A 13,382-nucleotide genomic window follows, 5' to 3' on the forward strand; every position below is an offset into this window, starting at 1 on the left:
TTCACTAAAAAAGGGGGTCGATTCATCTGCCAATATTCCTGTTAAAGCCCTTGTGCATAAAATTTGAATTATCAGTTGATTAATGCTCCTCACGAAGATAAACGCTTCCGGACTGAAACCAAAAAATTGTGGCAAGTGTTCTCTGTATAATTCATATTCGGTTCTGAACTTGTTGAAGCTTTCTGAAAGCGAGTGTTGTAGTTTGTATTTAAGCTCAACGCATGTTATATATTCATTGTCCTGCTTGCCTATTTCTTAATACTTAGTCATAATATCAGGTTTTGAGTCGACGGTTCTTTCATTACTGTAATTTTTAACTGATTTCAAGCTGGTTTCTGGTCTTTCATCGCTTCTTGCTCTTGTATTTTGAATGGATCCTGATATTATGTTTTTTGGTTGTTGTTCTTCGTTTTTTTCCACCCTCGCCCTTTCCGGAAACAAGCTACTCTTGAAGACAAAGTTCAAGGTGGCAAAGATTCCAAAAATTGATAATCCAGAGTTCAAACTACAAGTGAAATTATTAGCAGCTTGTTCACGAAGAGGCCCAGTAGCCCCTAGAGTTGAAAAATCAAAACTGGTTCCAGCAAGCGAGCCTTTTTCTAATTCATTTTTGAATTCATCAAACGCAGATTTTAAAGATTTTAAAGATTTCAAAGATTCATCTCCTTGGTCCGAGGAAGGAGCTTCTTCCATACCTGGAGTAATCTTCTCTTCCCCTTTTCTAGCTTTTTTTTTTGGATATTGACTAGGACTGCTCATTGGATGCCTTGTTCTTTCCAATTTCAGGATCAATTGATCAAAATAGTTTTTTCCTCAATCTCGGGAAAGATTTGTTTGCTTATGTTTTTGGTGTATCCTGCGATTGATAACAAAATAGAGAGAAGTGGGAAGAGAGATGAGAAAGGATGATTAAATTTCCTGTGGACCCTGCATTGATAATCACGTGCCCAATCGATGAATGCGTCAAATTATAACAGATCAACTGCAATATCATTAATCGTCCCGGGATAAGGATCACCAGAGGCTAAATTACTAAATGATTGATATTTATCGAATAACGGTGGTTTAATGGTTAAAAAAATCTATTGATTTGCAAAATCTCTCTCAGTTTGCACTCTTCTATGCCGCTTTATCGAATGAAGATCAGAGTTGTAGCATAGGTCATGCTTAAGGTATCATAGATACAGTCCACCATAACAGAGATCACTCCAATGATTATTAACATACTTAGAATCAGTGCTCTTAGTACTTTGTTAATGACATTCCATGATGCAATCGGTCATTAATAATCTTTCTTAGAATGCTCTCTTACTTTCTAGAACATTCTATTACTTTCTATTACCTTCTTCTACATTTTATTACGTCAGATTCCTTACTATTACTTGCTACTTCTCTCTATTATCTTCTTTTATCTTCTAGAAGTTTTCGATAGTTCTAAGATCGACCTTAAATAGAGCGATCTTTCTCGTTTTCCATTTTATTATTTTATTTTAGAGGACACGCTTAAACCTTTACACAGTATTTACACTTAATTTAACAACTCATTTTGTTTTATTTGATAAAACTATTAATAGTTCCAAGTATAATATAAGACTCTCAATCCGTTGATTAACATGAGACCAAGCTTATATTACACAAGGTGACTTGGACTGTTGACCAGTAAGAGGGGCTATGATACCGGTGACTCACAGTTTGTTTTTCATATCCATCATAATATACAGAAATATTACAATAACTAGCTTTTCAAAGTAGAGTTAAATCGAACATTATACACAGGGTCTCGAGAAAATAAATCCCCAACACCCCAGTTAGAACCTAGTACCTAGACCATCAACGCAGCCATCTGTTAGTAGTTCAGCTTTCAAGTCCATACCTAATTCTAATAGTAAAAGAATTACTGTAATCAATCTAGCGATCACATAGTAACGCTGAATTGCACGACAGATGTTGGATATCATGACTTTATATGGGGCACGCCTTGTACCATACATTTGTTACAAACATTATCACGTGTGTATATTATAAATTTCCGGTATTGCGATCCGCCAGAAAAGAGCACCGAGTTCTGCGAAATTGAGTATCTTTTGATTAAATTAAGTAACAAAGAGGCTTTTGGAAAACATTAATAGAAAAAACATTGATATTAATAGTTGAACTGAAATGGTAGGAATAATTGCGGTGCAATGATATGAAATATTTTTGTAGTTTGAAAAATACCGGGGGTCGGCATGAATTAATTTTTGCCACTGGTATGAGCATTTCCGGTGGTTGGTACGGAATCACTGCATATAAGTTATCAGTGAGGGGAAGATAATCTTAATTTCATGAGAAAGTTTTACAATATTCAATTTGTCACAATGTACCCTCCTTCTCACTTATGATAATAGATATTATTTTTAACCATCTTTTTGGCTTTCTGTCTTCTCCTGTGGATGATTACATTTCTAAATATAAGATTCAATCGAGCTCTCTTGTTATCTTCTAATCTATTTGTTCTCGGCGGTTACACAAAACTGAATACTCCTAGACATGGATTTTTTTGATACCAACAATGAATTATTAGATGAATTGAAGAGGAAATTTCATTCAATGAAAACAAATGATCAACTTTGTGATGAATTTTGGAGAAGTGTTGCCGCCATCGTGGACATCCAGGACGGAAAAGCTAGTCCTTCTTCATGGGATAGCCCATTGGAATTGAAGAACTTCTCTTGTCTTGAAAATGTTTTCGAGACATTTAATGGGTCCATTATACACAAAACCAATTTCACTATTGACGACATAGATTATCAAAAAGCTCAGAATATGATTGAAACCAATAAAATGCTACTTTTACATTACCTTATGAATGAAGCTGAAAGACAGAGAGAAAAAATGCAATCATCACAATTAATCAACGAGAGTTTCGGCAATCTAGAAGGGGCTGGTTCTCTAAGACCAGAAATTATAAAAAGAATCTTAAATGCTCTTCAAACAAAGGCATTATTGTTACTCAATCCGCCAGTATTATTGCTACAAGAGGAGAGTGTTTTGCCAGGAAAAGAGAAAATAACTGAAAGCAGTAGTGGACCAATAAAAGGCTCAAAAGGTTCCAAGTTTTATACATCAAGTTACAGAAAAAATAACCTCTACAAATCCCTTCGTTACTGCTTTATTGAAAGGCGTAATGATTTGACAATAGAAACATGGATAGGTGAGCTTGCTGGTGTCATCGCGCAGGCCAGCGCGAAAAACATACAGACTCCAAGTGATTTATTGCAGTTAGATAATCACTCAAATGAAGCGGATTTTTCTTCAAGTTTATTCGAGACTACATTAAAGCCAACTTTCTTGATGATTTCCAAAATGATGGAAATCAAGGGACTCGAAAAAGTTGGATTACGACATCAAACAAGAATAAATTTTTCTGTTCGTGAAAAAGACAAAGTAAAGTACTTTACAAATATTGTTGATTTCACTGTTAGAAGCCAACAAGGAATATATTTTCCTATTGAATTGAAACTTCCATCATTAGCACAACATCTTCAAAGAATTAAAGAAAGTTATTTTGGTACAAAGAAAAAGACCAGTAAGGAATTCTTTGTAAACATGAAATGTTTATCAAATTTATGTTCGCAAGCTGTGTACCAGGCAATTGGAGGACACTCTATAGGCGGAGTTTTAACAGACACACAAAGCTTCCTTCTATTTTGTTTTGATCTTTCAGAGCTTCAGAAAAACCAAGAGCTCCAGGGAAAATTGAGAAAATATGAAAAATCCAAGGACAAGTGGGAAATTGAGCGTTTAGTTCGTGAAATCGAGACCTTCATGGATAATCATTTGGAAAAAATTATTACAAATCACCCCTTCAAAACTGCAGATACAATTAATATCACCCAAATTGACATGAAAACATTATGCCTAACAAATGACTCAATGGTAGAAAATGATTTTTCTATCACATTGAAATTGTTGGTGTTCATCTATAAGGTGATGGCAATGAACATTGAGCACCAAACATTGATAAGATTCTTTTATGACAGACTTCTACAGAAGCTTTTATTAAGCACCAGAGAGAAATTAGAAATAATCAAAGATAGCCAGAAAGCAATAAGCCTATTTTATAAATTTATTTTCAAAGAAGATCAACGAGCAGGAAAATTGTTTCAGACGGTGTGTCCAAGCGTAAGATTCTTAGAAAATAGAAAAAGGGACTTTGATAAGGCGCATGAGATTGTCACTCGAGACAGCATTGCCAAATTTGAGAGAAACATAGAACTCAAAGATTTAAAAATGGAAGAAATTTTGTCAGGGGAAAATGTTGGAGAGCGTCTCAGCACAGTGCTCAAGGTGCTGAACAGAGACGGTTCGCATAGCGTTATCAAGTTGTTAGATGTACATCGGATTTATGATGGGTCGGAGGTTTCTGACAGTGAATTAACCATGGAGGACAAAATCAAATTGTCAATCGACTTGTTCTCGAAAGAATTAATTTGTTATTTAGCACTAGCCGGGACAAATATAACACCAACCCTCGAATCTTTTGGTCTCCTAAGAAATGAAAAATATGAATCATTATCAACATCTGATTTGGAACACTTTGTTAATAATTCCACTGATCTGACCTACCTCTCGGGGTTATACATAAAATTCAATTTTATCGAGGATAATCCCCCACTGAATGAAAATGAGTGGTTGTTGACTTTCCTTATGGCTATGAAAAAACTTATTTGCATGCACCAGAACAAAATCTTTCACGGTGATATAAAACGTGGAAACTTCAAAATAATGAGCTATCAGGAATACGAAAAGAAAACTTGTGATTTTTTATTCTTGGATTTTGGTATTTCAATTGCTAAAATAAAGATCAAAGCAGGGGATGGCAATAAATACCTGTCGGATGACATTTTCTACAACAAATTATTCCTGCGTGATTTACAAAAAACTGAAGAGTTGGTTAAAAATGACATAAGTCTGATAGTAGCGGCATTTAGTGATCTTGGTTGCCCGAAAAAATACCCGAAAAAAGTAATCTCTCACACTCTAAAAACAGAAATCGAGAATTTAGAGAAATGTGTTAAGACAGTCAGTCAGAAGATAAAAAGACATGGGAAGGGCATCAAGACAGGCACTACAGAGATGGCAGAAGATGGACAGCCCGGGTCAAAGAGGCAAAAGAGAGATCTGTATGATGAAGAGTTTTTGGAGCTTACTCAAGAAGAGAGAAAGTTTACTCAATTGGAAAAATTTTTCGACTCAATATTAAAACTAATTAATCGATCTAGGAAAGATGTTATTTTTAGTTTCGATGATTTGGTGGATATTGTGATTCGCGCTCGTCTAGGTCTTCCTAAAACTGATATTCGTTTTCATTATTGTGAGTTTATCAAGAAGACTTTAAATTCCTCTTGATGCTGTACCAGCTTATTATTCTTTATTTACATATTGCTCTCTATAAGGGATTCTGTAGGCATGCTTCAAGACATATTGCTCTCTGTTTACAGTAGCAGCTCTTTTAAAAAGAAATCCGAAAAGACGAAAAGATTTAGAAAATAAAATAAAGAAAAATGAACAAAAAAAAAAAATAAAGACCGCAGAAGGAGCTCAAATAAAAATGCGATCCATACTGACCAAAAACTTGGTCATGATCCCTCAAAGAGGCCATTAGATGTATTAGGTGTTTATATGAAGATCAAGTATCAATTTTCTTGAATACTGAAGGCATAAAATGATTTATAACTGTGGTATGAATTTTCTTCTGGTCGGTGCGAATAATTGCAGTGTAATGGTACGAAATAAAGATGTTCCTTCAATATGAATGCCAATTTCCGACAATCCGTTTGTTCGTTCGCCTTGAAAGTGCCTGGTACCATTATGGAACATTTACATGAGTTTCAGATTCAACTTTCTTAGTTTCTTTTCTTTCAATATATCACACAAATAACATGTCCTTTATTTTTGTCAAGGCTTCTCCCGAAGCGACAGGAAGAATCTATGTTTGTGCTTACGAAGCCTGAGTATGCATTCAAAGCCAAGATTCTCCCGTTGAGCTGCAACTTGGAAAGAGAATCAATAATTCTTCCCAACTGTATAACATATGCCTGCTGATACTCAGTTTGATTTTTATCAATTGGTATTATACTTTCAAGGAAACTCGTATCTGAAGGACCATTGTTTTCCTTTATCTGTAACATGGCAGTTCTGCTTTTAATCAATTAGGCACGTAGTCTTAAGATTCTGTCAGATTTGAGGAACCAGTGGGTGGGATTTCAAGTTACTTTTCAGACTGAAAGTAAGTACAACGATATTTTTGAAGGTCTTTTTTTTAAGAGAATTAATACCAACGGATATATACAATATAAAGCCAGCAAAAATGTACTATTGTACGGTTATTCTGTTCTACCTGCTGTGTTAGTATACATACCTGTATAATGTTTCCTTACATCGGTTTGGAAAAGGAAAAACAAATTGAAAAAACTTTAAATAAGATTTATTGAAGCAGAACAATAATCAATTATATACCTATATACCTAGCCAATTTGAAAGGAGAACCACCAAGAAAAAAAAAACCTGATAAATAAAGAAACGGCGCCAGAAGAAATGAATGAGAAAAAAAAAAAGAAATGGAACCTGAAAAAATACCACCGATATGAATTGATTATTGCCGAGTTTATAATAGCAATGTATTGATTTGATCATTAGCAATTGTACCGTAGCGAAGTATTAGTTTGGGGCGCCTCCTGAACTTTCCTTGTATCTCGAAACCCCAGCTAGCTGATGCAGATGATAAAAATACTTTATCCGTCTTTAGACTTGAATTTTTTCCAAAATTTTCCAAAATTCATCTTGTACATCTCCGTCCGGAGCGATAAAAGCAAGTTCCATTTCTGTTACCTTTTCTGCGAAAATAGTGAGCAAATCTTTGGATCCTGGATCAATTTTCACACTTTCATTTAACTCCAGGGTGTCATTAAAAAATTCTCTCAATATACGCACACAAAAATTCCAAAGTCTTTTATCAACTATTTTGAAGAGCTTCTTGTAATCACCTTGGAAAACCAGCTCCAAATTGACCGCCATAGCCGAATACTGTTTCAATTTCTTTTCCAAATTTTTTGCTGATCCTTTTCTACTCGTTGTTGAAGATGAAAATCCAAAATCAATGAGTTTGATATCAACCAGGTCTTTGACAAATACATTGGCGCCCCGAATATCACCGTGTCCCACACCCGCACAGTGTATTTTGCTGATGCAAATCAAAGCCGATCTCAAAAATCTCTTTCCATCAGACTCACTCCTAATCGAATAATCACCAAAGAGACTGTAACCAGATTTGCAAAGGTTGCCCAATTTGATATACGGACCCTCCGTGTATGCCAATTCTTCATCTTTTTTTATTTCCTGCGGCTCATCAATATTTTTATTATCAGAGTAAATGAAACCTTTTTCAAGAACGGTAGGGATTAAATTTCTGGTGCTTTCGTTCTTTGTTAAAATTGAGTATGATGTTACCTCATTGATAAAGGTACTAGTGTAATAGTAGAATATTTCTCTGTGATTATTGAAGCTGCCCCTTTTGGTGGAGGAAACCTCAGGAGAACATCTGGCATAGTCAAAAATTTTATAAAGATAATCTCCAGAACCTATGACGAGAGACCATGAGGTGTAAGGCTTACCTCCAAAAACAATCTCTGGTTTCATTTTTGGCGTGTTTTTTAACACTAGTTTACCTTCTTCAGTAACACGAGATATTCCTATCTGTTTCTCCAAATCCTTATCATATTTGTTTGATTTCATTCTCCAATTTCCGGCAATACGGTTTTTCAAAGCTTGAGGATAAGATTCTTCGGAAAATTGAAACTCCTTTTCTTTGGAAATATCAAATGCAAATTTCAAATAATCATAAATCAACAATCTGTTAATGGATCTGCCAGCGAGTCTTTGTTCTTTTAGCTTGGCTGAAAATTGACCAAGCATTTTTCCAATGAACCAGGTTGCAATCGCATCTCTCTTGGCAAATCCTGGCTGCGACTCTTTTATTTCCAATGTTGTTTTCATGAACCGTAGAAGTGCGCCACCAAGGGGCGTCTCAGAAGTGTCGATGATTTGGTAAGTGATTATCCCATCATTTTTGAATTGAAAATACATACGCGCACAATTATCAAAGACAAGTTCAAAATATTTTTCCGCATCCTCCTTCTCTTTACCCATTTCTCCTTCTTTCATGCTCTCTTCTAGTTTTTTCTCTTCATGCATTTTCTCTCCAAGCTTTTTCCAATCAAATTTCACTAAAAAAAGGGTCGATTCATCTGCCAATATTCCTGTTAAAGCCCTTGTGCATAAAATTTGAATTATCAGTTGATTAATGCTCCTCACGAAGATAAACGCTTCCGGACTAAAATCAAAAAACTGCGGCAAGTGCTCTCTATATAATTCATATTCGGTTCTGAACTTGTTGAAGCTTTCTGAAAGCGAGTGTTGTAGTTTGTATTTAAGCTCAACACATGTTATATATTCATTATTCTGCTCACATATTTCTTCATACTCAATCATAATATCAGGTTTTGAAACAATATTTTCTTCAATTGGGAATGAGTACTGTTGTACCGGCGTCAATTTAAAATCTTTCAGAATAGTCAGTCGGAAAACTGCACTTATGTTGTCGAAAACTAAAAAAAAAAATATTCCAAATTATGCTCTGAGCGAATTTTGCTAATAGTCTCATAGAATGTAGGCCTTCCAAAAAAGTCGAAAAGAAAATTGAAATTTTTTGGGACTTCAATTGCTCCAAGTTGGCACAACCATTCCGTGGCAACAGATGGTGCAAAATAGAACATAGGAAGTTTTGAGTCGGCGGTTCTTTCATCACTGTAATTTTTGATTGATTTCATGCTGGTTTCTGGTCTTTCATCGCTTCTTGCTCTTGTATTTTGAATGGATCCTGATATTATTATGTTTTTTGGTTGTTGTTCTTCGTTTTTTTCCACCCTCGCCCTTTCCGGAAACAAGCTACTCTTGAAGACAAAGTTCAAGGTGGCAAAGATTCCAAAAATTGATAATCCAGAGTTCAAACTACAAGTGAAATTATTAGCAGCTTGTTCACGAAGAGGCCCAGTAGCCCCTAGAGTTGAAAAATCAAAACTGGTTCCAGCAAGCGAGCCTTTTTCTAATTCATTTTTGAATTCATCAAACGCAGATTTTAAAGATTTTAAAGATTTCAAAGATTCATCTCCTTGGTCCGAGGAAGGAGCTTCTTCCATACCTGGAGTAATCTTCTCTTCCCCTTTTCTAGCTTTTTTTTTTGGATATTGACTAGGACTGCTCATTGGATGCCTTGTTCTTTCCAATTTCAGGATCAATTGATCAAAATAGTTTTTTCCTCAATCTCGGGAAAGATTTGTTTGCTTATGTTTTTGGTGTATCCTGCGATTGATAACAAAATAGAGAGAAGTGGGAAGAGAGATGAGAAAGGATGATTAAATTTCCTGTGGACCCTGCATTGATAATCACGTGCCCAATCGATGAATGCGTCAAATTATAACAGATCAACTGCAATATCATTAATCGTCCCGGGATAAGGATCACCAGAGGCTAAATTACTAAATGATTGATATTTATCGAATAACGGTGGTTTAATGGTTAAAAAAATCTATTGATTTGCAAAATCTCTCTCAGTTTGCACTCTTCTATGCCGCTTTATCGAGTGAAGATTAGAGTGATGTTGAAAGATAAGCAAAAAGAAAGAAGATTGATGTGAGGAGTGTTTGATAATGTTCCTAAAAGTCTTTATTACTATTCCTAAAAGAATTTTTAGAGATAAAGCACCTATGTCAAAGGCTATATTTACAGTGATTCTATTTTTTCATTCCAGTTTTATAATTTTTCTCCTTCATTTTTTTCATTTCATTTTCTAAATTTTTTCGTCTTTTTGTATTTCTTTTCAAAAGAGCTGCTGCTGTAAACAGAGATCAACATGTCTCGCAACATGCCCATAGAACACCTTGCAACTGCCAAGAACAATATTTTCACTTTCGGTGTCAATTGCTCTTTTTTACCCAAGTTTGATCTTTTGACTTTACTTTATATACTCACCAGAATTCTTCTGTGGCATTTAACCCTGGAGAATAAAGGGGCAAAAATACAAGTTCTAACCCATTCAGTGCAACTAATAATTGACGATCACGACGTTTATGAATAGCAGCATTATCGAAAATCAAATATCTCATATTTTTAAGCTGGCTATTGTTCTCTATTTTCTGAATAACTGACTTTATAAAGCCATAGAAGTGATTAACTGTAGTACCTCTACTCACGCCTCATACTGATGTTGAAACAGGCTTCATCGATGAAAATACAGTTTTCGTTAAAGTCAAGTTTATCCTTATACTCCTCTGCACATTCTAGTCTGTACTGTTTCAATTCCTCCAGACTTCTTCTTAAAGCCCATTTAGATATACTCTTAAGACTAAATTTACAGACCTTGGTAACAAAGTTAGAGTTTGGCATGGCTTTGGCTCTCACATTTCCGAAAGTTTTTTCAAGACTTTCCAACATGAAATCAAGAGTCAGAGTAGCATCTTCTTTTATCAATTTTTGAAGGAATTCCTTATGTTGACCAGTAAGAAGAGGCTTACGACCTCTTTTCTTTGGTGGGGGCAGAGATGCCGTTTAGTTTGTCAAAAATTGCTTTGTTCTAATTTCTTTTTCTTGTGTAAGCAGCCTGCAACAGAATGTCTTGCAACTTTGCTGCTTTATAAGCTGAAACGCCTTCTTCCATAACTAGGCTGCCAAAACTTTTGTTTCACAGATTGCCTATAGTGTATGTAGGGCCTTTTGTATTTTCTCGTCTCCTCCATTTCTTCAGTATTCGTATCCTCATCTTTTACGACAATCTCTTCATTTAGCTCCATAATAGATGATTACATCATGCTCCTATAATTACTGTAGCTAAAGCAAGCTTCCACAGGTGCTATTTCAGACTCGAAAGTCATTTTTTCGGGCTGTAAAAAGAAGCTGTTGTCTAGGCCATTAACGTCGCCATCTGTTAGTAGTTCAGCTTTCAAGTCCATGCCTACTTTTAATAGTAAAATAATTACTGTTATCAATCTAGTGACGCTAAATTGCACTACACATGTGGGAAATCATTGCTTCATACGGGGCACACCTTGTACCACACATTCGCCCCTCTGAACTAAGAATATCATTACATGCATACACCCTTTTTTTTTTTTTTTTTTTTAATTCCGGTAAATCCTTGTTTTGAGCATTTAGCGGTGTTTTCGGTGTCTGGCTGCCCTGGATTTAACAGGGGCTAGTTTTTGCGATTATACTTTATAAAGCTTTGATATTTCTTATTCGATACATCATATGAATAGTTATAATATAATAAAACAACCTCTCAAGCTTTTAAAGAATTCAATAAATGTCTGTTGAAAATTATACTACTTTAGGGGAATCTGGCCTCAGCATTTCCAAAATTATTGTGGGATGCATGTCCTTTGGGTCTTCTCAGTGGATGGATTGGATAATTGAAGATGAAGACAAAGTCATGGAAATTTTGTATAAATGCTACCAATCAGGTCTTACAACATTTGATACTGCTGACGTGTACTCCAACGGTCTTTCTGAAAAATTGTTGGGGAAATTTATAAAGAAATATAATATCCCAAGAGGAGAAATAGTCATCTTAACAAAATGCTTCTTTCCAACTGATCCACAAAACTTGTCGTTGAAAGTGGGCCCAACCACTCGTACTTTCCATTTGAACAATGGAGGATTGTCACGTAAACATATTATTCAAGCCGCCAGAGACTCTGTTGAAAGATTGGGCACATACATTGATGTTTTACAAATTCATAGAATTGACAAAACTCCTAAGCGTGAAATCATGAAAGCGTTAAATGACGTGGTGGATGAAGGATTGGCACGCTACATTGGAGGCTCAGCAATGAAGGCTTTTGAATTTGTGGAGTTGCAAGCACTTGCCGAGAGTAATGGATGGCATAAGTTCATTTCAATGCAGAATTATTACAATTTGTTGTATAGGGAGCAGGAAAGAGAGATGATTCCATTTTGTCAGGATAATACTACTCTTGGGAAAGTTGCTTGTATTCCTTATTCTCCTCTAGCTCGTGGTCTATTAGGAAAACCAGTGAAATCAGAAACATCAACAAGAAGCAGAAGTGATGGACATAAAAAGGCTGGGCAATTGTATTTCACAGAGGGGGAAGGTGCTGATATTGAAATTATCAATCGTGTTGAGGAAATTGCAAGAAAGAGAGGAGTATCTATGGCCAATGTCTCTATTGCATGGGTCCTATCAAAAGGCTGTTTCCCAATCATTGGATTTAACTCTGTTGAAAGAGTGGAAGATGCGGTCAATTCTTTTAGTTTGGAATTAACAAAAGATGAAATCGAGTATTTGGAAAAGCCTTATGTTCCAAAACCTTCTGTTACTTAGTTGTACTCATTTCTAACTATGTTTTCATTTGGAGGATTCTAGTTCGATTGTGTATTTTTGAATGGCTCTAAAACTAATTTATTAAGAGCATCCATCTTTGTGATTTCAGCAAATACTTAAAAGGTATATGTAATCCACACAATATTATTACTGATTCATTCTTCCTATTATTTTCGAGTCAATCGTCAATTTTGCAGAACTCGGTGCTATTTCCTACAATAACGAATATTTATAACACACATGTGATTACATTTTTGGTAAGCAGGAGCGAAAGCATGGTGGAAGATCTTGATATGTCTGCATAAGGCAATGATTTCTCACAAATATTGTACAATTCAGTGTCACTCTAAAATCACTTTATTGATAATCGATGCTTGATACAATTGAATACTATGTAGCTAGATGGAGATACGAGTACTGAATATTTGGAGGAGACAAGAAAAGAAAGAAGGCCCGACAGATACCATAAGCAAGCGGTGAAACAAAGATTTTGGTAGCTAGTTGCGGAAGAAGGTGTTTCATCTTATAAAGTGGCAAATTTGGAAGGCATTCCGCTGCAGACTGCTTACAAATGATAAAGTAACAATAAAAAAAAAAACAAGAAAATAAAATAAAGACCACAGGGAGAGCTCAAAGAAGAATGTGCTCCAGATTAACTGAATAAAACTACTGTAGATATTGAAACAGTAGCAAGGCTCTCAGTATGTGTATGTGTACTGTATGTCATGCCTTTGCATGGCGAGCAAAACCTGAAAATCGTTAGTATTTCTCTCAAAAAAATGAACATATGACACCATTTTAGCTATTATTATTTCTTCAAGAAAAAGATCCTCATATCATCCATCATGAGCCATATCGCTTTTACATTAAACATTTTTATTAATTTTCTTAATATTATTCAGCAAACAAATTCCAAAAAAAAGATAAAAAAAAAAATTAAGGA

General features: G+C 35.2%; 3 protein-coding genes across 3 annotated transcripts; 2 read left to right on the plus strand and 1 right to left on the minus strand. All coding sequences in view use genetic code 12, as the record gives it.

Annotated features, from left to right (window-relative positions):
* Positions 1-2,529: 2,529 nt before the first annotated feature.
* DASC09_009600 (uncharacterized protein) lies at positions 2,530-5,391 on the plus strand (the record flags this gene model as incomplete). Its single annotated transcript, XM_064994563.1, has 1 exon — positions 2,530-5,391. One exon carries the CDS (start codon positions 2,530-2,532, stop codon positions 5,389-5,391), a length of 2,862 nt encoding a protein of 953 aa, XP_064850635.1.
* Positions 5,392-6,786: 1,395 nt separating this feature from the next.
* DASC09_009610 (uncharacterized protein) lies at positions 6,787-7,059 on the minus strand (the record flags this gene model as incomplete). Its single annotated transcript, XM_064994564.1, has 1 exon — positions 6,787-7,059. The coding sequence occupies one exon, from the start codon at positions 7,057-7,059 to the stop codon at positions 6,787-6,789; it is 273 nt and encodes a 90-aa protein (XP_064850636.1).
* Positions 7,060-11,401: 4,342 nt separating this feature from the next.
* DASC09_009620 (aldo/keto reductase) lies at positions 11,402-12,439 on the plus strand (the record flags this gene model as incomplete). The annotated part of the gene is made up of 1 exon (XM_064994565.1): positions 11,402-12,439. The coding sequence occupies one exon, from the start codon at positions 11,402-11,404 to the stop codon at positions 12,437-12,439; it is 1,038 nt and encodes a 345-aa protein (XP_064850637.1).
* Between the last annotated feature and the right edge of the window lie 943 nt (positions 12,440-13,382).

This window comes from Saccharomycopsis crataegensis, assembly GCF_037102585.1.
Source record: "Saccharomycopsis crataegensis DNA, jcf7180000000073, whole genome shotgun sequence".
Classification (NCBI taxonomy): domain Eukaryota; kingdom Fungi; phylum Ascomycota; class Saccharomycetes; order Ascoideales; family Saccharomycopsidaceae; genus Saccharomycopsis; species Saccharomycopsis crataegensis.